The 26483-nt window shown below is 41.1% G+C and overlaps 1 protein-coding gene across 7 annotated transcripts in view; it reads left to right on the top strand.

Annotated features, from left to right (window-relative positions):
- COL4A3 (collagen type IV alpha 3 chain) overlaps positions 1 to 26483 on the top strand; it is a 113375-nt gene that overhangs the window by 70098 nt on the left and 16794 nt on the right. For 6 of the 7 annotated variants that reach the window (XM_075132214.1, XM_048864168.2, XM_075132216.1 and 3 more), the window contains 18 exons: positions 1011 to 1199; positions 2546 to 2714; positions 3584 to 3676; positions 4950 to 5054; positions 6191 to 6288; positions 8339 to 8480; positions 8631 to 8744; positions 10295 to 10462; positions 11900 to 11989; positions 13898 to 14032; positions 15161 to 15259; positions 16919 to 17008; positions 20011 to 20150; positions 21638 to 21764; positions 22049 to 22129; positions 23661 to 23759; positions 24782 to 24832; positions 25821 to 26006. In XM_075132214.1, the coding sequence (XP_074988315.1) occupies positions 1011 to 1199; positions 2546 to 2714; positions 3584 to 3676; positions 4950 to 5054; positions 6191 to 6288; positions 8339 to 8480; positions 8631 to 8744; positions 10295 to 10462; positions 11900 to 11989; positions 13898 to 14032; positions 15161 to 15259; positions 16919 to 17008; positions 20011 to 20150; positions 21638 to 21764; positions 22049 to 22129; positions 23661 to 23759; positions 24782 to 24832; positions 25821 to 26006 (2176 nt within the window). The remainder of the gene's footprint in view (positions 1 to 1010; positions 1200 to 2545; positions 2715 to 3583; positions 3677 to 4949; positions 5055 to 6190; positions 6289 to 8338; positions 8481 to 8630; positions 8745 to 10294; positions 10463 to 11899; positions 11990 to 13897; positions 14033 to 15160; positions 15260 to 16918; positions 17009 to 20010; positions 20151 to 21637; positions 21765 to 22048; positions 22130 to 23660; positions 23760 to 24781; positions 24833 to 25820; positions 26007 to 26483) is intronic. The other variant, XM_075132215.1, reaches the window with a different exon arrangement.

Raw genomic sequence — 26483 nt, 5'->3', positions numbered from 1 at the left:
ATTTCACCATTTCTCAAATTGGAGGCCCTGACCCGAAAGGGAGTTGCAGGGGGGGTCACAAGGTTATTTTAGGGGAGGTGTGATATTGTCACCCCTACTGCTGTGCTGCCTTCAGAGCTGGGTGGCCAGCGAGCGGTGGCTGTTGGCCGGGTGCCCAACTCTGAAGGCAGCGCCCCGCCAGCAGCAGTACAAAAGTAAGGCTGGCAATACCGTACCATGCCACCCTTCCTTCTGTGCTGCTGCTGCTGCTGGCAGCGGCTCTGCCTTCATCGCTGGGCTCCCAGCCAGCAGCCACTGCTCTCCAGCCGCCCAGCTCTGAAGGCAACACAGAAGTAAGGGTAGCAGTACTGCAACCCCCACTACAATAACCTTGCAACCCCCCCACAACTCCTTTTTGGGTCAGGACCCCTGCAATTACACCACCATGAAATTTCTAATTTAAATAGCTGAAATCATGAAATTGACTATTTTTAAAATCCTATGACCATGAGATTGACCAAAATGGACCATGAATTTGGTAGGGCCCCTAAGTATAACACAAAATAAAATGATCATCTCTATCCCAAAGAGCTTACAATCATCAATTCACCAGCCCAGGATCACCAGAGTATAGTGTGCTCCAGTCCCCAAATGTCCCCTACACTGGGGGACCCGTAGTGGGTAACATAGAGCCATCTGTGTCAGCATTAGCATGCAACAGGAAATTCCCATCTTAGTGGTTTAAGCCATCTTTCTGTCATCCCTTTCCTCCACCAAAGCAGTGCAAAGGGGAAGGAGCAGGGCCAAGGATCTGACCCCCTAACTTTTTGTCAGCTTCAGGGACAACAAGCAAATGAAAATAATTAATTCTTATTTGACTAGTGTAATTAGTGAAGACAAAATTAAATTTAAAATCCTGGGACCCTCTAAAGAATTGCCTAAGAAAGAAAGAAACTTAGTCACTTAGTGTTGATATAAAAAAATGACTTGACATAAATCTAACATGGAAATTCTTAACTGCTGTGTCCTAGGGACTTCCAGGTTTTCCAGGAGATCAAGGACTTAAAGGACCAAAAGGTGAACCAGGATATGTGTATCCAGAAGGGCAAAAAGGAAACAGAGGAGATCCAGGGATCAGAGGAAATCCAGGGAAGAAAGGTTCAGATGGATTGCACAAAAAACATGGTTCAAAAGGCTCAAAAGGTTCTAAAGGCGAACGGGTTGGTATACATTATTTTTAATTATTATAGAATTAATAGAAAGCTAAGTAAACAATTGTACATTGCACGGCCCTATTCGTTAGAATTAAACCACTGTAACATCTGTAAAGATAGCTAAGTAAACTTAAACATGCTCTAACCCAGTAGTTCTCAACCAGGGGTCCGGGACCCCTAGGGGGCAGCGAGCAGGTTTCAAGGGGTCTACCAAGCAGGGCCAACATTAGACTCACTTGGGCCCGAGGCAAAAAGCCAAAGCCCCACCACATGGGGCTGAAGCCTGGGGCCCTGAGCTCCACTACCCAGGGCTTAAGTCAAAGCCTGAGCAGTGTAGCTTTGCAGGCCCCCTGGCAATTGCCCTGCTTACTATCCCCCAATGCCAGTCCTGGCTTTCATATACAGAAAATCAGCTATTGTGGCTCATGTGGGCCATGGAGATTTTATAGTATGTTGGGTGGGCCTCAGAAAGAAAAACGTTGAGAACCCCTGCTCTAATGCAACCAAGGATATAGCCTTGATGCAGGAGTTACTGGGTAATATTCTATGGTGTGTGTTTTGCAGGAGAATCAAACGGTCCCTTCTGGTCTTTAAATGTATACATCATAAAAAATATCCAGGCATTGATGCTGATTGCTCTGTAGCTACAAGGGTTAGGGGAATCAAACTTTTTCAGCACTTTTTGTTCTGTAAAAAATGTTGATATTTCAACTTTTCATCCCAATTTGGACAACAATATTAAAATACCAGAATTTCCCATAGGACAGAAATTTATATTTTTGTCTAATGTTTTATATAATGTTTGTCTAGTGTTTTTTGTGTGGCTTAAAATGGTGCCAAAGTGGTAAAGTTTTGATTACACTTACTCATTTGCAATTTGCATGGAATTGTGTGCGCAGCTTCCATTATACATGGGCAAATTTGGTCAAATCAAAGTACTGATCAAATCATTTTTATGGTCTCTGTTACATCTCCATAAATTGGAGCATTAAAGGTCCTCTTTATTAGTTTTAGCTGCTGGAATGTCTCTAAGAATTTGGATTGGAAGAAGTAGGTTCCCTGGGAGGATCAGAAGGCAGTGTCCCAGAATGGGCAAATATCTTCTGTATTATTGCAGCGTTTTCTTTTAGGATCTCACAAAGGCACAGGATTAGATAAGGATACAATAATCAGACAATTTTGTATCTCACACTATGTAAGTCAGGAGTACTTTGCTTAAGATGATGGAGTTATTCTTTTGTTAAAATAGTGTGAGACCATAATCAGTCCAATGTATCAAAACTTGTTGCTGCTGGAACTAACATGGAAAAATAAGCAATGCACACTATGCAAATGTGTCTCATTATTAATAGGGACTGGATGGTTTGAAAGGGGACAGAGGGTTATCAGGACTTCCTGGAAACCCAGGTCTTCCTGGAGAAATGGGGCTCACTGGACCACCAGGATATGGACCACAAGGAATGACAGGTCCCAAAGGCGCTAAGGGAATATCTGGTTTGCCTGGATTACCTGGAGCAATTGGTTTGTAACTTTATATCTCATCACTAGCTTCCCTTTTTAAAGTGTTCGACTTTCATTTAAACACACTGATGAACTGACCTGTATGGTTGCAAATGACGTGATTTGGAAGAATGCAAAGTAGTTTACAATAGAAAGATAGTCAAGGTTTCTGAGAGAAGCTAATAGACACTAGACTCACAGGACCCTAGCAGTAAAACGATTTAGTAGTCATTGGTGCTAGTTGATGTCCAGAAGACACTTTGACTCTATCAGGCATAGGTTTCCCCTCCCAAAAATGAAAATATTTAATTGTATCAATTTGATTGTTGATCCTAGGGATAAGATACATTTGGGAATCCTTGTAGTGTACAGACTGTCACATCATGAGTCCTCCCCAGTCTAAATGAGTCTCTTTTGGTCTTTCATTGGCTTTTTCATTTATTGTCCTGGTGGACTTCAACATCCATGCTGATGATAACTCTTATTTGTTGGCTTGAAATCTTGAAGACAAACCTGGGATTATTCCTGGAGGTTTCAGAATCAATGCAGCCAGAGAGACACTTTAGATCTTTTTGGAATAGATCTGAGGGTTAAGTATCTGTAAGATATCGTATTGCCTGCATGCTTCCTTTGCTGTGTCCTCCTGGTGCACAATTCCATACTTTCTAATATTTAAAGAAGTGTCTAGGGGATTTTTTGACAGCAGTAAAATACTATCTCTTTAATTGTTATGTAGCCCATTTCTATGGGTTTGTTGGAGCTTCGAAACTGTGCAATACAATATTTTTAACTGAACACAATTTTCTATGAATATTGTTTTAAAAAGCACAAGAGCACACACTATATATCCACAAACCTCCTTAACCTTTTGTTATATATACTTTCTGAAGGTCCTGAAGGAGAACTTAGTGCAGTAAATCCAATACCTGGACCACCAGGACCTCGGGGGCCACAGGGTTTACCAGGACCCCCAGGAGCAATGGGTGAGAGCATCTTCTAGGTTAAATGCAATAAAACTAATCTGCATGAAATTTTAACCCACACTCTGGTTTCTTTATGCTGAGTAAAAGGACCAAAGGAGTGTACACGGACCCTAAAAGTTCTGGGTCCATCTGAGTGAATTCCCTCCGCACTGGCACTGTAGAGACAGCCATAAGATTGCCTTCCGAGGATCCCTTTGCAAGCCCTGGTGTAGGGGGCATAGATGGGGGCAGGAAGAACATTCTGGGGGGCGTCTGGAACACTTAGTGCTGTGGAGATTCTGGGCAGTGTTGCCATTCATAAGGCAGCCTGGGGAGACTGTTATAATTTAGAATGGTTCCCAACACTGTCTGAATTACACTGAGGCTGCTCCAGCCCTCGGAGAAGGCAGTAATTGAGAGGGTACAAAGGTGACTTAAAGGCACTTTTGGCCATCCCACCTCCACCACCATACCCTGGACTGGGAGTTCTCACCCACTGTTTCTGAGCTTGCTGGAAAGAACAGATTTGTAACAAAGCTTCTGGCTTCTTTTTGTTTTAAGTTTTATGTAACATAGTTCTATACTGTTGCTGCGGGTTTTGGTCCACTGTTACATTTTTATATAAAATGTTATGTTTTATAGGTTACACAAAATGAAAGACTGTGGGGCCAGATTCTTGTCCATCTTAAAGCCCCTTTGCATTGCTCCCCTGGCACAAAGGGACCTTAAAGCAGCCCCTAAACAGCATAGGGGACTCCTCGGCTGAGATAGAGCTATACAGCCTGCCTGTCTCATCCCCTTTCCCTCCCCACACACACAATGCATGTTCGTGTGTGGTCAATATGAACATGCAAGTCAAAGATTTGTATATGCACATAGCTACACACATGCATCCCAGACCTGTGCACATACAGAAGGCATTGCATATGCCTTACTTGTAGACTTATGCCCCTGTGATTGACGTTTAGCATTTTATCTGGAAAAAAATCACCTGGAAGAAAGTGTTAGAATGAGGAATCATAGAATATCATAGAATATCAGAGTTAGAAGGGACTTCAGGAGGTCATCTAGTCCAACCCCCTGCTCAAAGCAGGACCAATCCCCAACTTAAATCATCCCAGCCAGGGCTTTGTCAAGTCTGACCTTGACAAAGTAGGAGTAGAAATGGTGTCTGAGTTCTAATGAACCAATTGATTACGACATCATTATGGGGAATGGTAAGGTGGCAAACACCAAATTGCTAAATGCAGAAGATCTATGGCAAAATATCTAGGAGTTTGTTTTCTTCTGGTAGGTTATGTTGGATCTAGAGGAAAACGTGGTGATTTGGGATTACCTGGGTCTGACGGTGCTCCAGGATTTTCAGGGACTGTATTTCCTGGAGATCCTGGTCCAAAAGGTAGAATTCTCCTTTGTGGTTTTTTATAATTCTTTATTAGTTGTTTTTGAGAATAAAATCATTTGAGAGACTGACAGAAAAACTATTTTAACCCATACACAGTTCAGGCAAATAACTCTTGAAAGGGTCTGTATTACAGCATCCATACAGTCGTCTACATTAAAGCATGTACATTGCAAATAAAAAATAATATTTTTATCTATTTTCCAAAAGTCAGGAATCAGAACTGAGAAAATGGAGTATGTTTGGAAAGAAGTGCACGAGGATTTAACTGGACAATTTGCATTACTATAACATCTTGAAAATGCATATAGAGACACACCGAACATATAATGTACTTCAAGGAAAACTTCCTATAAGGAGGGGGAGAAGACTCTCTGAGGTCCACTAAAACACTTGCCACACAGATCTAATTTCTCTGTGCAGCGCTTAGATACTACAGTGATGGCTAATACTATTGTATCGCTGAGGTGCTTATATATTACAGTGATAGGGCCTTTGTAAGTACCAATGCTTTAGTTATAAGGTATATAGTTTTGTTCATGCCATACCAGCTCTCTTGGTAAAGGGAATAGAAGGTGTTTTGAGTACCGTGAATTTAGTCCTCCTTGCAAATGTAAGCCCCACTTCTAAAATGTCTCCAGATACCATTCCAGAAATATTAGACGACTGGTCCTTTGCGTTCCCCCCTCAGAGTTAAAGAAAACCGATCCAGAACATTGATACTGAAATCATAACTGTGCCACTTTCTGTAGTGAGTGACCAAGAAATTGACCATAGAAATGCCCCATTTAAAATTAGATGAGAGCAAACAGAAATTGGGCAAAATGACTCTAGTCCTTTTCTACCTCGCATCATATCAACTTGTAAAGGCAACTAAAAGAGAGTTAATTAAACGAGCCCTAAAACTAGGCAATACAACAATCAATGTTTGAATGAATACCAAGGTGAACAGGTTATAGTGGGTGCTAATTCAACTCTGGAATCAGAAGGCTGACAGCAATTCACATAACTTATACTAGAAGTTACAAAAGTCAGAGCCTCATGAACAAGAAAGTAAAAACCTCTGTGTGCTCATTCAGCAAAATAGATGGATAAGCAGGGTGTTTTTACCTGCTATTTGGTTTGCTTTGCAGGAAATAAAGGTCTTCGAGGGTCTAAAGGATCACCAGGTTTGCCAGGAAAGGCAGGAGAACCAGGCTTGCCGGGACAGTCTGGATACCCAGGAGAAAAGGTTTGATTAGAAACACAACCCAAGCTTAATCAGGGCTGCTTGTCAGCAAGCATGTTTCCAAACAAATTAAGCAAATGAGAGGTCTATGGAGCACAGGATTTAGTTTCTAATTGTGCAAACTATCCACATAGGGGCGGGGGCTCAAACCATAAAAATGAAATCCACATTTCAAAAGCCCCAAATTTCAGGTTATACTGGAGGTTGTTTTTAGGGGACAAATAGGATTTTCCATCACCTGCACCGAGTAATCAGGGCCACAGTTCCTGAAAGCATCACTGTTTAGGAACAGCAATTAAAAACATGCTTACATCCCACTCAGCTAAATAGGACTTAAGCACATGCTTAATGTCAATCATATGCTTAAGTGCTCTCCTAAATCAGGACCTTAAAAAAAAAAAAGTCAGAGGCCATAGCTGTAATCAAAAATGCAGATAAATGAGAGCTCAGCTACTGACATCATTTGTGAGTTTAGGACTTTGCTGTTTGCTGTGTCATCAAGCCCCCAAAGTGGTGTTGTTTTTACTAAAATAAAACACATTTCTTTGCTTCAGAATTGCGTTCTGTCTTTTCTGCTTGGCCCTAGAATCATAGAATATCAGGGTTGGAAGGGACCTCAGGAGGTCATCTAGTCCAACCCCCTGCTCAAAAGCAGGACCCATCCCCAATTAAATCATCCCAGCCAGGGCTTTGTCAAGCCTGACCTTAAAAACTTCTAAGGAAGGAGATTCCACCAGCTCCCTAGGCAACGCATTCCAGTGTTTCACCACCCTCCTAGTGAAAAAGTTTTTCCTAATATCCAACCTAAACCTCCCCCACTGCAACTTGAGACCATTACTCCTTGTCCTGTCCTCTTCCACCACTGAGAATAGTCTAGAACCATCCTCCCTGGAACTACCTCTCAGGTAGTTGAAAGCAGCTATCAAATCCCCCCTCATTCTTCTCTTCTGCAGACTAAACTATTTTGCTGACGACTCTGATTATCTGTTTGCTTGCTTAAAAATGTCACCTAAACTGAATGTAAAAGATTAAAAGGTAACACACACAGCCCATAAAATGTCCAGGTATGGAACTAGTCAGCAAGGTTCCATCTGTCACAGTAATAAAGGGCTCACTTCGGTTTATGGCAGCCTTCAGAAAGGCCTTTGTGATCCAAATACACAATCAGTAATTGCATATAAACTGTGTTCCTCTGGATGTGATTTAACTCTCTGGGGCAGGGACTGCCCTTTTCTTTTGTGTTTGTACAGCATCTAGCACAGTGGGGTCCTGGGCCATGACTAGGGCTTGTAGGCTCTGTAGTGAGAGTAATAATAATAATAATTAATAATAATTAATTGTTGAATTTACCAGCTTCTTTGAAAGCCAGTCCAAAGCAATTCAGGCAGATTGTCAAAAAGAGCAGGTCAGACTTTCCTGTCCGGAATTTTTCTTTCATAGAATTTTCTTTTTGAAGAAAACAGACTCACCTAACATATGTCAGGGTATTTCTGAGGCATGGTGTCTGAGTGCTGACCCATGTACTGAACCTTGTTTTCATTCTCTGTTAGTGGCAGGACTAATACTAAATAAGATTGCTTGGTTTACTGGCCCATTATTTAAATATATATTTAGTCTACACTATGAATGCTGGGTAATGTGAAGCAAGTGTAGAACTCAAATGGATTTCAAGCAGCTGACAGGTACTTGAGTTGTCTGAAGTACAGGTGCAGCAGGATATCTGAGAGCTGCAGAGGCAGACAGCAAGGAAAGGACTACCTTGTATTGTTCAACAATGATTCTTCCAGCTGTGTGGGGAAACCCTGTCCAGTGCTCATGTAGAAGAATAATACTAAAACATACAGGCTTTCAAGAGCAAGAGATGTAAAGGGGTGTTTGGTGGGGAGGGGAGAAATGTATTTTCAGTGCTTTGACATAAATGTGAAAGATCCCCTGGGAGTGGAGATAATAATTTGACAGAAAACATGAACTACTGACAGGACAGAGAGAGTCATATTTTCAGATTTACAAAATGTAATATACATTCTGCATTTATGTTTTTCCTCTGTTTTAGGGAGAACCCGGATTAATTATTCCTGGCCAACAGGGTGGATTAGGTTCCCCAGGAGAAGATGGCTTTCCAGGGGTAAAAGGTGACAGAGGATTTCCAGGTCTACCAGGATTCCCAGGACGTAACGGTGCTGAAGGGCCAAGAGGTGCTGTCATTACAAAAAAACAGCCAAGGAACTCTTTACCTTACAACCATTTTGTTGAGCGAGGCTCTAAGAGAATGGGGGAAAGGAAAAGCTTATTGTCCACCTACAAAAATTCAAGTCATAATTAATTTAATATTTTCTCTTTCTTAGGAGAACCTGGCTGTCCCGGAGCTCCCGGAGAAAAGGGACTTCCAGGGAAGCTTGGTGATTGTCTTATTGGCCCACAAGGTCTCCCAGGTGCATGTGGATTAACAGGCCAACAAGGTAGGAATACCTGCCAGATCTGCCTGATATATAGTTGATTGAGTGGGGTTTGGTTTTATTTTTACCCTACAGTTGCCTAAATGATGATGAAAAGGTCTTATGGATATTTGATGTAATACTATGCAGAAAATATTAGACCAGTTAAAGGCCGCAATCCTGCAATATCATCTCCATAGCCAGACCTTAACAACTACAAGTCGAAGCATGAAGGGGCATATGAATGCTTAGCATATCTGGCATGTAAATACCTTGCAATGCCAGCTATAACAGTGCCATGCAAACGCCTGTTCTCAGTTTCCAGTGACATAAATTAAAAGTGGGTAGCATTATTTCCTGTAAATGTAAACAAACTTGTTTGTCATAGTGATTAGTTGAACAAGAAGTAGGACTGAGTGGACATGTAGGCTGTAAAGTTTTACATTATTTTGTTTTTGAGTGCAGTAATGTGGAAAAAAAATCTACATTTGTAAGTTGCACTTTCACAATAAAGATATTGTACTACAGTACTTGTGTGAGGTGAATTGAAAAATATTATTTCTTTTGTTTCTTTTTTTACAGTGCCAATATTTGTAATAAAAAGTAATAATATAAAGTGAGCACTCTACATTTTATATTCTGTGTTGTAACTGAAATAAATATATTTGAAAATGTAGAAAAACATCCACAAATATTTATAATAAATTTAACTTGGTATTCTACTATTGTTTAACAGTGCGATTAAAACTGCGATTAATCGCAATTATTTTTTTGATCTAGTGTAATCCTTCTGCCAGGTGGAGCCAGCAGCAACAAGGGCCGGGTTCAGTATCTAGGGGTTCCTTTTCAACAATACAACACAAAACCGGCTCAACCCCCAGCCAGTGACCTGGGACAATTACACACCTCCCCCGGGCGCCTCTAAGAGGCAATACATCCCCTCTTGTAAGCACAGAGTCTGAATGTTGCAAAAACTTTTAATGAAAGGAGGGAATTAACTCAGCATTAATTTGGGAAAACACCACAACTAGGGTTCATAAACACAAACCATGAACAAAAGACCCATCCCCAAGTAAGTTGGGAAGTGTCCTTTTCCGCTCAGGGTCTTAATCCAGCAACCCAAAAGACCCTTTAATGTGCCTGTCCCTTCTCTGTACCCCACTCACAGTTGCTGTCCTTGGCCAGTGTGGCCCCAGAGTTCAGAAGTTCATCTGCAAAGTTCACCTCCCACTCTGTGTGGAAGGCAGTGGGGGGTAAGGAGGCACCTTATACGCTGCACTGCTCGGCCACTCGCTCGTCGCCCCAACTGCCGATTGCCACGCCTCTGCGGGCCTCTGCTCTGGCCTTCTCCACCAGCTTCTCTGCTGGCTGCTTGCCATACCTCTCCGCCAGCCGCCCTGCTGGCCGCTTGTCACGCCTCTCCGCCAGCTGCCCTACTGGCCGCTTGCCACGCCTCTCTGCCAGCTGCCCTGCTAGCCGAATTTCACAGGCATGACTACAGGACCCAGTCTGGTGTGGTTTTCTTCACAGGAAATTACATATATTTACTGTATGACACATATTTGTTTTCTTAGGAGAAAGAGGTTCAGTTGGATCAAAAGGAGACCCCGGTATTCCAGGCTTGGATGTCTCAGGATTCCCTGGAGAGTTTGGGCTGCCTGGATTGCCAGGTCGCCAAGGAGACGCAGGATCACCGGGTCTCAAGGGTGAGCCTGGCAGCCCAGGAATACCAGGTGCACCAGGTAAGGATTTTCCAGATACATGTTTATACCACCTTTTGTTGTAACTTGGCTATCATTTTCTTCCACCTAGAAACAGAAGAATGGTTCCTCCCAATACAGTCAGAGCTACTGTACTGGGGGCGGGCGGGAGAAGGGATGGATAGCTCAGTGGTTTGAGCATTGGCCTGCTAAACTCAGGGTTGTGAGTTCAATCCTTGAGGGGGCCATTTAGGGATCTGGGGTGAAAATTGGGGATGGGTCCTGCTTTGAGCAGGGGGTTGGACTAGATGACCTCCTGACATCCCTTCCAACCCTGATATTCTATGATACTCTGACAGCTATGCTTCTGGATGGTGGTGTGATTTATACAGAAGACAAATGATAGTGTGTTCTGCCCAGACTGATCAGCAGTCCTTGATACAAAATGTCTGGAGGCTCTAATACAGTGCTTCTTGGCCGAAAGGAGGTTCCAGGATTCCTCCTGCTCACTATGTTCCTCCATCTTCCCAGGAAGTAATCCAAAACTTCTTGTGCAGTCTGTAAATTCAGTATGCTGCTAATTATTGAAATATTGATGCTGCCAAGCCTAACTTTCTGCTGGCACATCCCCTTGTACCAGAAACAGTTTCTGTTTTACAGAAATTCTCCCTATCTGTTTAGCTTTTCATCTAATGTATGTCCTTCTTTCTGACTTCTGCTGTGGTAGAGGCCCCCTTTGCCTTATAAAACTTATTTCTGTAAATGCCATCTTCTTTATTTTATCTTAATTGCAGTACAGTGAAAGGAAATCCATTATTTGTCTGTTTACCTTAACATGTTCAAATACTGACTCTGATGCATGGATTTATAAAGACATAATTGTCTCCCTCCAAGGGTTAGCCAGAGCTTCCCCTGTTTCTTGGAATGGGCATCCCCATAGTTGTAAAGGAATATGTTCTTAATAGTTTTAAAATTTGTGAGGAGAAAGGAAGAAGTCACTTAAGTGTGCACTGCTCCTTATTTACAGCTAAAAACTAAATCCTTCATTTTTCAATGCCCAATATATTATGCAAATCTTTTGTAAAATACAACCTATACAATTAATTATAGAAATATAGTGTGTCTGTAGATAATCTCATTAAATATAGTCTGTTAAAAGCCAAGGGTCAGATGCTGCAATCCTTACTCACATGAGTTACATTTGGGGATATTATACATGTAGGGGCTACTCACATTACTAAGGATTGCAAGACTGGGTCCTAAAGAATGTTAAGTAAATGAGAAAATAATTAAAAATAAAAGAGAAAGTGATTACATAGTTAGGCATTTATATACCACATATCACTACAAGTAATTAGCCACAAAATTACATACATACATACATATTTACAAACATTTATTTTTCAAAACTAATGTTCTGGGAACACTTTACTAATCAAACACTTCAGAAACATGCTTTATATTTCTCCATTTCCCCAGGCCAAAGAGGAGAACAAGGTATAATGGGCAATTTAGGAATTCCTGGACATCCCGGTGTCTTTGGATACCCAGGCATTCCAGGAAACAGAGGTGAGTTACTATAATATTTACCTTATCTAATTATTTAAGAACATATGAATTGCCATAGTAGATCAGACATGTGGTCTGTTTAATCCAGGATCTTGTTACCCACACTGGCTTGAATCATATGCTTCAGAAGAAGATGCAAGAAACCCCAGACTAGGCAAATGTGGTATAATCTGCCCCCAGGAAGGTCTAATCCTTATCCCTAATAGTTAGAGATTACTGAAAACTTGAAATGTGATATTTTTATCCCTTCCAGAATGCTTTTTCTTAGCATTAACTATTATAACTCTGAATATCCTTGTTACACAGGTGCTGGCTTCCTCCTTGCACCACAGGTGCTCAACCCCCGCTCTGTCCCAGGCCCCACCCCCGCTCTGCCCCCACTCCACCTCTTCCCGCCCAGTTCCACCCCCTCCCCCAAGCGTGCCCTGTCCCAGCTCCTCCCCCTGCCCGCAGCACCTCCTGCATGCTGTGGAACAGCTGGAAGGGGAGGAGTTGATTGGCAGGGTGCCGCTGGGTGGGAGGCACTCGAGGGGGAGGAGCTGGCTGCTGGTGGGTGCTAAGCACCCACTAATTTTTTTTTCATGGGTGCTCCAGGGTTGGAGCACCCATGGAGTCGGCACCTATGCCTTCTTATGTAGATAAATGTCCAATCTTTGAATCTTGCTCAATTCTTGGCCTTAATGAGTTCCACAGTCCACTTATAAATAGGGTGAAAAAGTATTTCCTTCTATCTGTTTTGAATTTGAAACCTTTCAATTTCATTGAATGTCCTCTTGTTTTTGTGTTACTAGATGAGGAGAACAGAAGTTCCTCACCTACCTTCTCTAGACCATCCACTTTTTAAAATACTGTTATCAAGTCCCTTTTATTCGTCTCCTTCCTAAAATAAACAATCCCAATCTTTTCAGGTTTCAGAGGAACAGCCGTGTTAGTCTGTATTCGCAAAAAGAAAAGGAGTACTTGTGGCACCTTAGAGACTAACCAATTTATTTGAGCATGAGTTTTCGTGAGCTACAGCTCACTTCATCAGATGTTTACCGTGGAAACTGCAGCAGACTTTATATACACACAGAGAATATGAAACAATACCTCCTCCCACCCCACTGTCCTGCTGGTAATAGCTTATCTAAAGTGATCAACAGGTGGGCCATTTCCAGCACAAATCCAGGTTTTCTCACCCTCCCCCCCCCCCCCCCCGGATTTGTGCTGGAAATGGCCCACCTGTTGATCACTTTAGATAAGCTATTACCAGCAGGACAGTGGGGTGGGAGGAGGTATTGTTTCATATTCTCTGTGTGTATATAAAGTCTGCTGCAGTTTCCACGGTAAACATCTGATGAAGTGAGCTGTAGCTCACGAAAGCTTATGCTCAAATAAATTGGTTAGTCTCTAAGGTGCCACAAGTACTCCTTTTCTTTTTGCCAATCTTTTCAATCTCTCTTCATATGAGAGTTTTTTAATTTACACAATGTGTGGATTATTTCTGGTGTGGGCATGCTAATTTCACCTCAGCAGTCTTGTTAAACAGTTCACCATAAATCCATTCTTTGCTTAAATGATGATATAAATAACATCATTTAGTTAGCGAAGCACTTGCACACAGGCAACTCCAATTAAAGCCAGTGGGAATTTCACATGTGCAGATGATGGAATGATCAGGCCTCTGGCGTCCTGCTATTTCCTTGTAATAGTGGGAATGGAAGAAACCAAGTTGCCTTTGTCCTCTCAGCTGAGGGTGAAAAAAGAAGTCTTGTTGAAGACTGCTGCTTTTAAGAAGCTGGTTCTTCTGCTGCTTTAGCATAGTCACATACAGTCGTCCTTGAAAATAGTAGTATATTTTTGTTCCTTTTCCATTTACTATCTGCTAGTCATGTTTCCTCCGCATATTTCATTTATATTGCTTTGCAGGTTCTCCTGGCCTTCCAGGATTGAAGGGAAGAAAGGGGTTTTTAGGAGCAAAAGGTGAACTAGGTGATAAAGGATTTCCTGGACCATCAGAGACCACAGGGAATACTGGGGATAAAGGAGAACCAGGATCAACAGGTACATCTTTTTTTCTATTTAATTTGAAAACAGTTAGAGACAAATAATCCAAATTACAATTCAAACAGCCTGGCCACCCACAGCTTGTGGGTCACCAGGACTGACTTAAATTTTCTGGGGCCCAGGGCCAAAGCCCAAGCCCCAGCGCCCAGGGCCAAAGTTGGAGCCAGAGGGCTTCAGACCTGTGTGGTTGGGTTCACGTTACAGGCTCCCTGCCTGAGGCTGAAGCCCTTGAACTTTGGCTTCCCCACCCAGGGCAGTGGGGCTCGGGCTTTGGCCACCCTCCCCCCACCCCACCCCCGCCCAAGACGGTGGAGCTCAGGCTTTGGCTTTGGCCCCACCACCCAGGGCAGAAGGGCTCTGGCGGGCTCAGGCTTTGATTCCCCCCCCCACCTCCCCCGCAGGATTGTGTAGTAATTTTGATTGTCAGAAGGGGATTATGGTTCACTGAAGTTTGAGAACCCCTGCTCTTACTCATGAAAGAAGCTGACCGGAATGCCCAGATTATTCTGTACCATTTTTAAACATCTGATTGCTGAACAGCAGAGGGAGGCTTATGGGTTATTTTTTTACAGCACATATTAAAAATATTCATTTTCTCTTTTTAATTACTTATTACAATCTATATTCCTAAAAAGTAATATCAGTGTGATGTCACATCAGGTGTGATATGCTGTCATGTCAATAGTGTATGAAGTTTAGTCATGAACTTTTGGTATGGATGCATTTGCAAAGACTTACCTACCAATTGGATATTTGTGCCTACCAATTGGATATTTGTGAGCGAACAGATTGAATGTGCTCACAAATACCTGATTTGCAGATGTACACTGGTATTTGCTCTCATAGGTGAGGCACCATGCACATATCTGCACGCAAGTTGCATACACTTAACCTTTATAATCAGGCTTGTGGTGTTATAGATACTTTCTTTTTTAATTCTATATGAGAAATACCAGAAACTTTAATAGAAGGCCCTTGTATTTTGTAATGTGTTTGCTTGTAAGAGGATAACTCCAAATTAATCACTTCAGGCTCCATTTTTCTTTTTCCATTGCTTTTAAGAGATGATTTAATGCTATTATGAGCTACTGGTTTTAATGCTATTCCATACAATTGCTGCTATAGGATTTCCAGGAAGAACAGGTCTGAAAGGAGAAAGAGGAGATAAAGGTATACAAGGATCAGCAGGGCTTGATGGGACATCAGGAGTATCAGGTCTACCAGGTATGCAGCATCTGCTATGAAAATTAAAAGCAGCATGTTCACAGTACCACATAGACTGTAGAGATGGTGGTAACCACACAGAGGAGTGGAAAACCAAAGTTTTAAGGTTATTATAAAATTAATAATAATAATAATAATAATATGATTACTTAACCTAAACTCTCTCTGTTAATCTACCTCGACTGTGATTATTTCAAGCTTTCCGAAACTATGAGCAGCTTCAAAAAGCTGCTAATTTAAAAAAAAAAAATCTGCTCCCCAAATGTTTCCTTCTTTCTTCCCAGATGTGGAATTCCACCAAATTACATGGGTTTGTTATACAGGACAAGCAATATTAAGTCCTGAACCAATGACAAGTCTAAGATCCAAATATCTCATAAGCCAGCAGCACTAGAAATGGGTGCTTTGTACTATTGAAGAGAAGTTCGGAATCCACTGGTTTCCCAGTGGCATAAAGCAATTGTAACTTCAATGGTAATTGAAACTGCTAAAAGTATTGTGGCATTAAGATTGATAGAAAAGCTGTTTTAGATACTTTAGAAGTTTCTTATTTTAATTACAATTCTTCTCTCCCGATACATGATGTTGTGGGATGGTGTACTGAAAAGGGTTTATTGAGCCTGGATTGAGATGACGTAGTTATTAACTCAGTTGTGGGTGTGCTACGTATGAGTAGCACAGTCTTTTCAGGCTCATGCGGATAAAACTTTGATGCCATGCTGCATCACCATGTGTTCTTTTTAGCTGTGTCTTTGAGATTATTTCTTCTTAGAAATCATCATATAAAACTTGATTAAGTAAGTAAAAATATATCTGGGCTTGTGCTCACACAAATAGCCCACACCAGGAGAGAAACAGTCCATGTTAGATATCATTATTGACAGACCAAGTAGGCAACAGGAAGAGGCCAGTACCAGTAACAGGAAAAAGCAATAACTAGCAAGAAAGAGTGCTGGTGCTCCAGCTCTGTCCCTCTTTTTAATGTCTCATGTAGAGCAGAACCAAACCTCACTTATCTGTATATGCAGCGGAACCAGCCTATGTATGCATCTTGTCTATCAGAGAAATTAGGCATATAGGTGGCAATTCTAAATGATATTAAATTAAAAAGTCACCAAACTGAAATGTATCCACACTGACACAAGAAAAGGTCATGAAGAAACTCCACAAACCACACAAAAAAACCTCAAATCCTCTCTAATCCTATTACAAAGCACTTGGTGGATAGACAGTGTAGGTCCTTGCAATGTGCTCAGAAGTTCACCAGTCTCAGACCTACAAGGGAAGAAAAATCCAAAGCAAAACTAAATCTTAATCTATATCTATGAAGTTCCCAATGGACTAGACTTGGGATATCACAGCTGTGGAACTGCCAGCCACAGGAACTAAGAATTGCTGCAAATCTGACAGTCTCCAGGCTGAAATACAAGGCCCATTTCTTTGCCAGGGCTTCCAAAAATAATAGTAGTAATGAAAAATCTGTAACTGTGCTGGGCAGAGGAAGAAATTATATTTAGACTACCAATTGATTTAAACACTTCTGAGATGCCATGGCAATGAGCATGGGAATGGATACTTTGTGCTCATGATAAGTGTACTAAGCAGCCTAAATCTGAGGCACACATGTTGAGACAATGTTGATACTTTGTCATCTTACAGGTCCCAAAGGAGTTGTAGGTCTGCCAGGATTTCCTGGAAGACAAGGATTACCAGGACCTCCAGGAGACAGAGGTGATATGGGAATGCCAGGTGATTCTTTATAAAATCTTGTTACAAATTCATATACTACATAGAAATAGCTGTACACTTAATGTGGGCACAATCCTGCAGTACCTATTCAGACAAGTAATCTTTACCCCCTGAAGTACCTATCAACCTTATTGGGACTAGTCGAATCAGCAAGGATTGAGCTCTATATCTGTAAATATCGAACATGATTATACTAAAGTTAGTGCTACATATGTACTCAGCATGCAATCTTGTAATAAATTTACTGAATAGTATTTTAACTTAACTTAGCTGTTTTAACTAAATCAGTAACTAAAACCTGCTCTTATACATCTGTGGTTAACTTCCTTATGGGGATTGAAGATACTATTAATATTTTGGGATACCATGTAAACATAGTAAAATGAGATTGATCAACTTGCAAACAAGATTCAAATCCAGCTAAATAATGTTATTTTGCAAATTTCTTCTTGTGCGTTCATTTACTATTTTCGTCAGTTGTGAAAGATGTGCCGAGATTCTATTAGATATTGTTATAGCAACAGAAATACAATCTGGCTCAGATGAGGCTCCTGCTATTCCTTTTTTTCCCCAATTGACTTTTCTGAGATGAGAAGGAAAGCATGATGTCTCTGCGTGGGTGGAGACTAGAAGTGCCATACAGGACCTGTACAGTGTTTCTGGAGAACGCAGTTAGAATTGGGCTGATATGTAGCAGTACTACTGCTAGTCTTACCTTGACATATCATATTTTATCATAGTCACATGCCAGCCACGTGTTCATGGGTCTCTCTGAGGGAACTTCTGCTTGGAGTGAAAGCACAAATCATTCTCTCAAGTGTGTTTAGAGACCTATAAAGTGGGAGAGAGAAGCTTGAGAGTCCACTCTGAGCACTGATGAGGAGCAGCTCGGATTTAGCTGCAGAGTGCTGGTGTTTGGGCTGCTGAGGAAGAGGCTGGCTAAAGAACTCATGCTCAAGAACCCAGGAGGGTTTTGGGAGCCCCCCCGCCACACACACACACACACAAATATACATAATTTACAATTAATTAATTTAATGCAAAATGCAATGGTCAAGTTGAGAAATAAGCTCTCAGAAATCAGGATACAGATACTCCTCGCTTAACATTGTAGTTATGTTCCTGAAAAATGCTACTTTAAGCGAAACTATGTTAAACAAATCCAATTTCTCCATAAGAATTCATGTAAATAGGGGGGGTTAGGTTCCAGGGAAATTTTTTTTCGCCAGACAAAATACACTCACTCTCTCTCTCTTTCTCTCTCATATATATATGAGAGAGAGAGAGTGAGTGTGAGTGTATATATACACACACACAGTATAAGTTTAAACAAACAATTATATACTGTACACAGCAATGATGATTGTGAAGGTTGGTTGAGGTGGTGAACTCAGAGGGTGGGATATTGCCCAGGGAATGCCTTACTGCTAAATGATGAACTAGCACTTGGCTCAGCCCTCAAGGGTAACACGTTGTTAATGTAGCCTCACACTCTGCAAGGCAGCACGAATGGAGGGAGGGGAGACAGCATGGCAGAGAGACAGACACACACCGTGTGTGTGTGAGAGAGAAGAGCATTGCCCCTTTAAGTACGCTGACCCCATTCTAAGTACACTACCTTTTAAAGTAAATCAGCAAGTTGAGACAGCAGCTGCTGCCCGCAAGCTCCCTGAGTCCTGTCGTGTCCCCCACCCCACCCCCGCTCTGTGGAGATGGGGTAAAGGAGTGGGGGGCAAGAGCGGGGGGGGAATACCCTGATATTAGCACCCCTCTTCCTGACCGCCTGACCCCCGCGCACAGCAAGCAAGAGGCTACTGGGAGCAACTCCAAGGCAGAGGGCAAGAGCAGCATATGGCAGTCGGGGGAGGGACAGCTGAATTGCCCAGCAATTGATAGCCTGCTGGGTGGCTGCTGCACAGGGAACTTAGGGGAGCAGGGAGCTGATAGGGGGGCTGCCGGTCCACCCTGGTTCCAAGCCCGCACCAGCCAGCTGCAACGGGCTGCTCTTTCCGCAAACAGTGGACAAAGCAGGCGGCTGCCAAACAACGTTATAAGGGAGTATTGCACAACTTTAAACGAGCATGTTCTCTGATCGGCAATATAACAACAAAACAATGTTAACCAGGACGACTTTAAGTGAGAAGTTACTGTACTCCAAAAGGTGAGGCTGAAAGTTCAAATTTAATTGTTCTTGTCCTTATGGTCTCTTCATATCATTTTGTATTTTTGTCAACTGACACAATATATGATATTATGCCAATTTATATAAGATTACAGAAGAAATTTTGTTTTACACTTTGGGCTAAATTTATTACTCTATGCACTATTTTTTTTAAGCAGACCTCATTTTAGCCTCAAATTGTGTGCCTGCAATTAACTGGAGGTATAAATAATACAATTTAGCAATTTGACTATCTGATTGTCCTTGTTGTTAATGTTGTGTCTAACTGCTATAATTTCTGCAACTCCAATTAATAGTGGGCACAAACTAGCACCCACAGAATTCAAACCCATTAAAAAAGTATAGGGCATCACACCAATCTTGCAAAACATGATTGACACAAAATTCACAGGAAATTGCTGGAGGGATGCCATGATATAGGAAAACTCTTCTGGGATTATCCCAAAGACTTCAGGTCTGATGCTGGAAAATTGATCCAAGAGTTATTTCAGGGATATTTTCCCAAAACTATTATTAAAATATTAGGAAAATGTCTTGATTTGCTGAAGTTAAACAAAGACAGAACTTGTTAAGATTGCTTGTGATAGCAGCTAATAAGTACAATGTACCTTCTGTAACTCATAATCTATACTATCTCAACTCTGCTGTTTTCCCTTACTACTTTTAATTGCAACCATTTCTTTTAATATGTATGTAAGAAAATAAATTGTACTGTCAGTTATCTGTTTTACTTTAATAGGCCATAAAGCATAGGAAATATCTAGTATGATATGTTATGGTGATGCTTTTGAGAGTGATACCTATATTTGCATCACTCCAGGTTCTAAAGGGGAGAGAGGATCTCGAGGTTTACCAGGACCATCTGGTGCACAAGGCCCTCCAGGCCTTCTTGGTTTTTCAGGTGATAAAGGAGAACCAGCTAGTTCAGCATCTGGGCCTCCAGGAAAACCAGGACCAAAGGTACAGCAAGAAGACAATGGATAAGCTATGGTCATGACACAATAGGCAGCACCTTTTGAATGCGGATGAAATAATGTGAAGTATAAGCAAGGGCAGAAAATTTTTATGGTGCAAGCTAACCCATTCAGCACTGTAGGGAAATAATCTGCTGATGAGAAATATTGAAATCCTATCCTGTCAACATTTTAGGAGAAATCAATGAGTTGGTTTTTTGTTCCCCTGTGTCCAGGAGTTTCATATTTGTAAAGATGGAACCTCTTGGAATAATTTTCATATTTTTATTTATGAAGACTGATCCTTTTGAGAATAAGAACTGGTGCTGACAAATATTTGCTGACGATTATCAAGTGGTTCGGAAATCCATTTATCCCATTTAAAGAAAATAAGACAATTTTAAAGTTGTGCTATCAGTTTTTGACGGAGTAGTAATGTCAAGATGAAACATGAGTTGTTACTTTTTAAAACAGTTCAATTTTCTCTAGAAAAGTTAGGCCATGTGACTGTAATTCAGTGTCTCATATTTAGGTCCATGAGCAGCTAAAACCCACGTTTTCAAATACAAATTAATTGTAATCTATTTTACTTGCTGCATAGATAATTTGAAATGTGTGGATCAGCTTGTATGTTGTATTACACCTTACGCATTCCATCCAATCTATGTGTCTTGATTTTTATACCATGCCCATGCCTGTTCTATCTAGGAATCATTGCTTATTATCTTGGACCTATATGTAGGAACATACTAATTATATTGGGTCGGACCAATTATCCATCTACTTCAGAGCTTTGTTTTTGACAGGTTTCAGAGTTGCAGCCGTGTTGGTCTGTATTCGCAAAAAGAAAAGGAGGACTTGTGGCACCTTAGAGACTAACCAATTTATTTGAGCATAAGCATCCGCTGAAGTGAGCTATAGCTCACAAAAGCTTATGCTCAATAAATTTGTTAGTCTCTAAGGTGCCACAAGTCCTCCTTTTCTTTTTGTTTTTGACAGTGGCCTAAACCAGATAATTCATAGGAAGGTGGAAATTAAAAACTTCATCTGTACATTTGTGTACAACTATATATTATGGAGAAATTAATTCCCAGGCCCCCAGAGGGTGACCATTTTATATTCAGGAGCTGTTACACTTTATTGGCTTTTACACTAGCTGGTTTATGTGGTGTTGGTGATACTGAGTGTGTGGAGAAAATAGAGGCCAGAGATTCAGGGAACTGCTTTGTGAGATATTTAAAATACATTGGACATGTGTTTCAGAAACTAAGATCTCTCTTTGAAACCATCAGTGGTGCATTATAAAATTTTAGAAGCAACATGTCATATGCCTACTTTGATATTTTCTGTCTGCAGATTATCTCACAACAAATAGCCATGATTATATTCACATCAGCATTAATACATGTGATTTTTTTAGAAGGCTACTAATTCAATATGCATTTTAACTTAATTAAAATCTTATCCAAAATGTATTTGGCTGCTGCTTCTTAGGGTGATCCAGGTCCCCCGGGAGAAATGGGAAGAAAAGGGGAAAGAGGATCACCAGGTCAACCAGGACTTGTAGGAGAACCCGGACTAGCTGGAAACAGGGGGGATTGTGGAAAACCAGGAGCTCCAGGTGAGCTTTGGTTTTGGAAAATGGTGAGTTTTACATGCTTTTAGCAAAAGGGAATCTCCAAATCCTCCAACAAAAATAACTAGGCCAGTTCCTCAACTAATGGGAGTTGGCAAAGCACCATTGAAATTAAGGGAGCTGTGCTAGTTTACATCAGCTGAGAATCTGGTCAAAGTAAAATCATAGTAGATCTAGCAAGCCATTAACTCTGGATCCAGTATAGATCTGAATTCAGGGTGATGCAGCTTTTTCTTCTTTTTCTTCCAAACTCTCCCCCCCATTTACAGGGCCATCTGAATGTGCTGGAGATACTGGCTCTAAAGGGTGCAAGGGGGTGGCAGGACCAAGAGGCACTGAAGGCCCTCCAGGTTGGATTTTTATCCTGTCTCTCATTTCTTTCCCAGCTCTCTGCATTCTTGGTTGTTTCCTCTGTTGACATGAGATAGCTAAGATTTTCAATTTCTTCTATCAGAGGGGTAGCCATGTTAGTCTGTATCCACAAAAACAATGAGGAATCCAGTGGCACCTTAAAGACTAACAGATTTATTTGGGCATAAGCTTTCGTGGGTAAAAACCCACTTCTTCGGATACATGGAGAGAAAATTACAGATACAGGCATAAATATATGTTGGCACGTGAAGAGAAGGGAGCTACCTTACAAGTGGAGGACCAATGCTGAAGGCCAATTCAGTCAGGGTGGATGTGGTCCACTCCCAATAATGGATGAGGAGGTGTCAATACTACCTCCTCATCCATTATTGGGAGTGGACCACATCCACCCTGACTGAATTGGCCTTCAGCATTGGTCCTCCACTTGTAAGGTAACTCCCTTCTCTTCACGTGCCAACATATATTTATGCCTGTATCTTGTAATTTTCACTCCATGTATCCGAAGAAGTGGGTTTTTACCCACGATAGCTTATGCCCAAATAAATCTGTTAGTCTTTAAGCTTCCACCGGACTCCTTGTTGTTTTTGTCAGTTTTTTGCAAATTACTTTATATATTTTTGAAATTGGGTTCTGAAGTTCTTTAACATTTCCATCATAAAGCTATAGGTACAGTTATAAAGTTTTTGTACAATTTTAAACCCAGAGAAGGGGGTTTTTAAAAATTGGGACACTAAAGATTGCAGGGAGATGTAATAGCCTCACAAGTGGTGAGAAAGGCCTGCTCTGCCTCCTGAAAGATCATTGAGATATCCACAGTGGATGAAAAAACAAAGACCTAGCCAGAAGTAGAAAAAAAGCAGTCAGAGAAGAGAGTGAAAAAGACAGAGGGTGACAGTCCATTGCTAGAGTAACAAAGATCAGAACACTTTAAAATATACATATAGGGAGATGTATACGTATCTACTATACATTTTATTGAAATGAAAACAATGGGGGAAATAGCCATTATCAACAAAATTAGTATTGAGTATTGTCATGTCCAGATTCCCGTCTCATTTACTCCAAGGTAAATCGGGAGTAGTGCTGTTGACTTCCATGAAATTACTTTAGATTTATACTAGTATAAGAGAGGTCAGACTCTCATTCTCACTCAGTAAGTCTCAAACCCGCCAGAGGATCTAGGCATTGAGACCCTGAGGCCCAGATGGGGTCCGTTATTGTGATCCCATTGACAGACTGGGCCTTACAATTTCTCTGAAAGACACAAGAAAGTAGCCTGTAAGCATAATGTGGGTCTAATTCTGAATCCATTGAAATCCACGGGAGTTTTGCCAGTGAGTTCTGTGGGAGCAGGATACTGCACTTTACCACCATTTATACACTAGTACAGTTGTGGGGGTTTTTAATGCACCACTGTTAATAACACTCTAGTAAATGAGCATCATTTCCTTGTCATTTTGCATTTCAAACAGATAAGTAAAAATGAAAATGACAGTTTATAATTCTCAGGTGCAATAGGAGCCCCTGGAGCCAACGGAGCTGTTGGAGAAAGGGGGAATCAAGGACAGGATGGTCTTCCTGGCTCCCCAGGGGAAAAGGGAGAACGAGGTACTGCAGTATAATATTTTCATGTTATTTTAAACTCATTTCCTTTCGTGTTCACAATTCTTGTCAATCCTGTGGGCTAAAAGAGGAATTCCCTGAAGTACAAAAATTATGTTGGTAACTAAAAGGTTTCTTTCACACTTCACAAACTTTCTGTATGAATTTTGCATAGGACATCAAAATACAGTATATACACATGGCTCCTGCATGACATTTCTGGTTTATAATGATCATTATATAGTCCATTTTAATGTCCACGTCTACAAAGGTAAGGGTATTGCTGATAATATCTGAGGTGGCCTCAAAAATGCTCTAAGAGTTAGAGATATTACCCCTTTATGGTGAAGCAACAGCCTCAACTGCTAGATGGAATAAGAACTTAGAAGTCAGCCTTGGGTTTACTCATATGAATAAAGTTACTCACCTGCTTACGTCTTTGCAGGATCCAGCCCTTTAACTCTCAAATCCTTCAGTTAGATGCTCTTCCTCTTTTCGCCCAGCAGCCACAGAAAGTTACAGTTCTTCCTCATTTACAGAAGAAAAGTGTTTTCACGTTTTTAGCCTCAAGCTGCTTTTTTGTGTTAGTATAAAAACAGATATTCAGTATTTTTTCTTCATATCAAGTTCTTAATAACGACTGTCATATTATTTTCACTTTTCACATACTTAAGTTTCTTTTTGCATTTTTCTTAGTTGATTTAAAACAAATGCAGTGTTTTTCCTGGTTTTTTCTTCAATTTGGTTGTGTGTATGTGTGTGTGAAAATAGGCTTTAGCATTGGTAAGATACGCCTCAAATATGACTGTAAAATGTGCCTCCCAGATTAAAAAGGATGGTACCTCATTCATATTTCCGAGTAGCAGCATAGCACAAATCCAAACTAATAAAGATTTTTCAGATAATTAAAATGTGATGTTTGATCCAGTATATGTTGAACTAATGTATGGAATGTTAGACAAATATAACATGTATCTTCCACCAGTGCTTAAGGGCTGTTGAGTCGCACATGAAATATTATTTTGCAGGTGAACCCGGGTGGCAGATTCCAGGTCCACAAGGTATTTCTGGTCCTAAAGGTGAGTATTATTTTCAGCTACCATGAGTTTGGTTTTTAAACAGGTTTGGGGATTTTTTTGCCTTAAGCCAAATTCTGCAGTTGGATGCTTAAATTGTCACTTAGGCTCTTAAAAAAGAGGGAGAGTGATTCTGTAGTTAAAACCAGTGATCCGGCCCTATTTGTTAGGTTTCAAGATGTCTTACTTGTACAGTTAAGTCTATATGATACAGAGAAATCAAGGACATATTTCCTGCTTTTATAAAGGTGTAGTCAAGCACAAGATTCTCTAGTTTGTTTTCTACAGCAATTTGATTATCAGGATATGTTCTAATACAGGAAGCTGTTGCTACTGTGCACTAGCCATTGTCTGCCAGGATAAAAGAAAGCCACATCCATTTCTTTTCATGTAAATTCCCTTTCACTTTTATTCAGCTCTCTCTTCTTGTACCTCCATGCTTGGAGTTGCAAGAGGGGGAAATGATTTCCTGAGACGGACAAGAGCAGTTCCCAATCTCAGTAATGAAAAGATTTCCCTTCACGTGTAAAGCAAGGAGTTCAAGAACAGCACTATGAACAAAATAAGTCAGTTCTGGATCCTGATATTTTTAGCTGTGGCTTGGTTTAAAAGGATTTACCAGTTCCACCTGAAAAACTATAGCATTTTTTATCATGGCAACCAACAATCCTATGTTGTTCTTTCTTCCTCAAATCTTTCCAGTCCTTTGTCAAAATAACTCCTTCGCACAGCCAAGCTCTCCAGTGCAGTCTCAGAAGAACAGCAGCATGTTACCCATCCCACAGTGAGTGCTGCCTGCCCTGAGCTACATTGTTACAGGAGACAACTTGTTGGTGTAAGGCAAACAGGCACTTGGCACCTACTCTGACAACAGTCCCATTTTCAATGTATAATAAATGTGTGCATTCTTGGTTGCCGGGATTCTGAAAGTAATGGCTGCCCCATTGAAAATTATCTCAGAACTTATTAAGCAACTTTTTATGTTTCACAGGAATCAAAGGTGACAAGGGGATTCCTGGTTGTCCAGGACCAGAAGGTATTAAAGGTCTAATGGGGGATCCAGGACCAATGGGACCTCCTGGATTGAATGGAAAGCCAGGATTCCCAGGTGCACCAGGCATAACAATTCCCGGCCAGAAAGGAAATAGAGGTCTTGCCGGAGTGAATGGAAGACTGGGTGTGTTGCTCTTATTTCCTATTGATGGGAAAAGAAGTTTTAGTATCTAGTGGAGATGGTTTGGCAAATCTAGAATCACAGATGACAGGGGCTTATGCACTTTATGATTAAGCAGACAGTTGCTTTATCAGTTGGTGTATCTTTACCATTGCAAAAAACAACGTATGTCTACACAGTGAAACATAAAACTAAAATAACATAATGGATCTCAATCCATGAACCACATCTTCTGCTAAAATCCCAATCCTTCCCCCTACCCCTACATAAACCCCTTGGATTCCGTGCCAGGCCTGGGCCAGTGGTTTTGCACAGGTATTACCAAGAGCCTACTTAAGGGCAATGAGGTAGCACTGGTGTCACGTAAAGTCTAATTTGGTCTGAACAGCCTTGGTAACTGGTGCTGGGTGTAGGATGGAAATAACCCAGCTCTCAACCCAGATTTCAGGTTGTGTGTGCAGGGCTCGCAGTTGGAAAAAA

Source organism: Caretta caretta, chromosome 9 (genome assembly GCF_965140235.1).
Source record: "Caretta caretta isolate rCarCar2 chromosome 9, rCarCar1.hap1, whole genome shotgun sequence".
NCBI lineage: Eukaryota > Metazoa > Chordata > Testudines > Cheloniidae > Caretta > Caretta caretta.
This window is presented reverse-complemented; position numbering and strand designations above follow the sequence as displayed.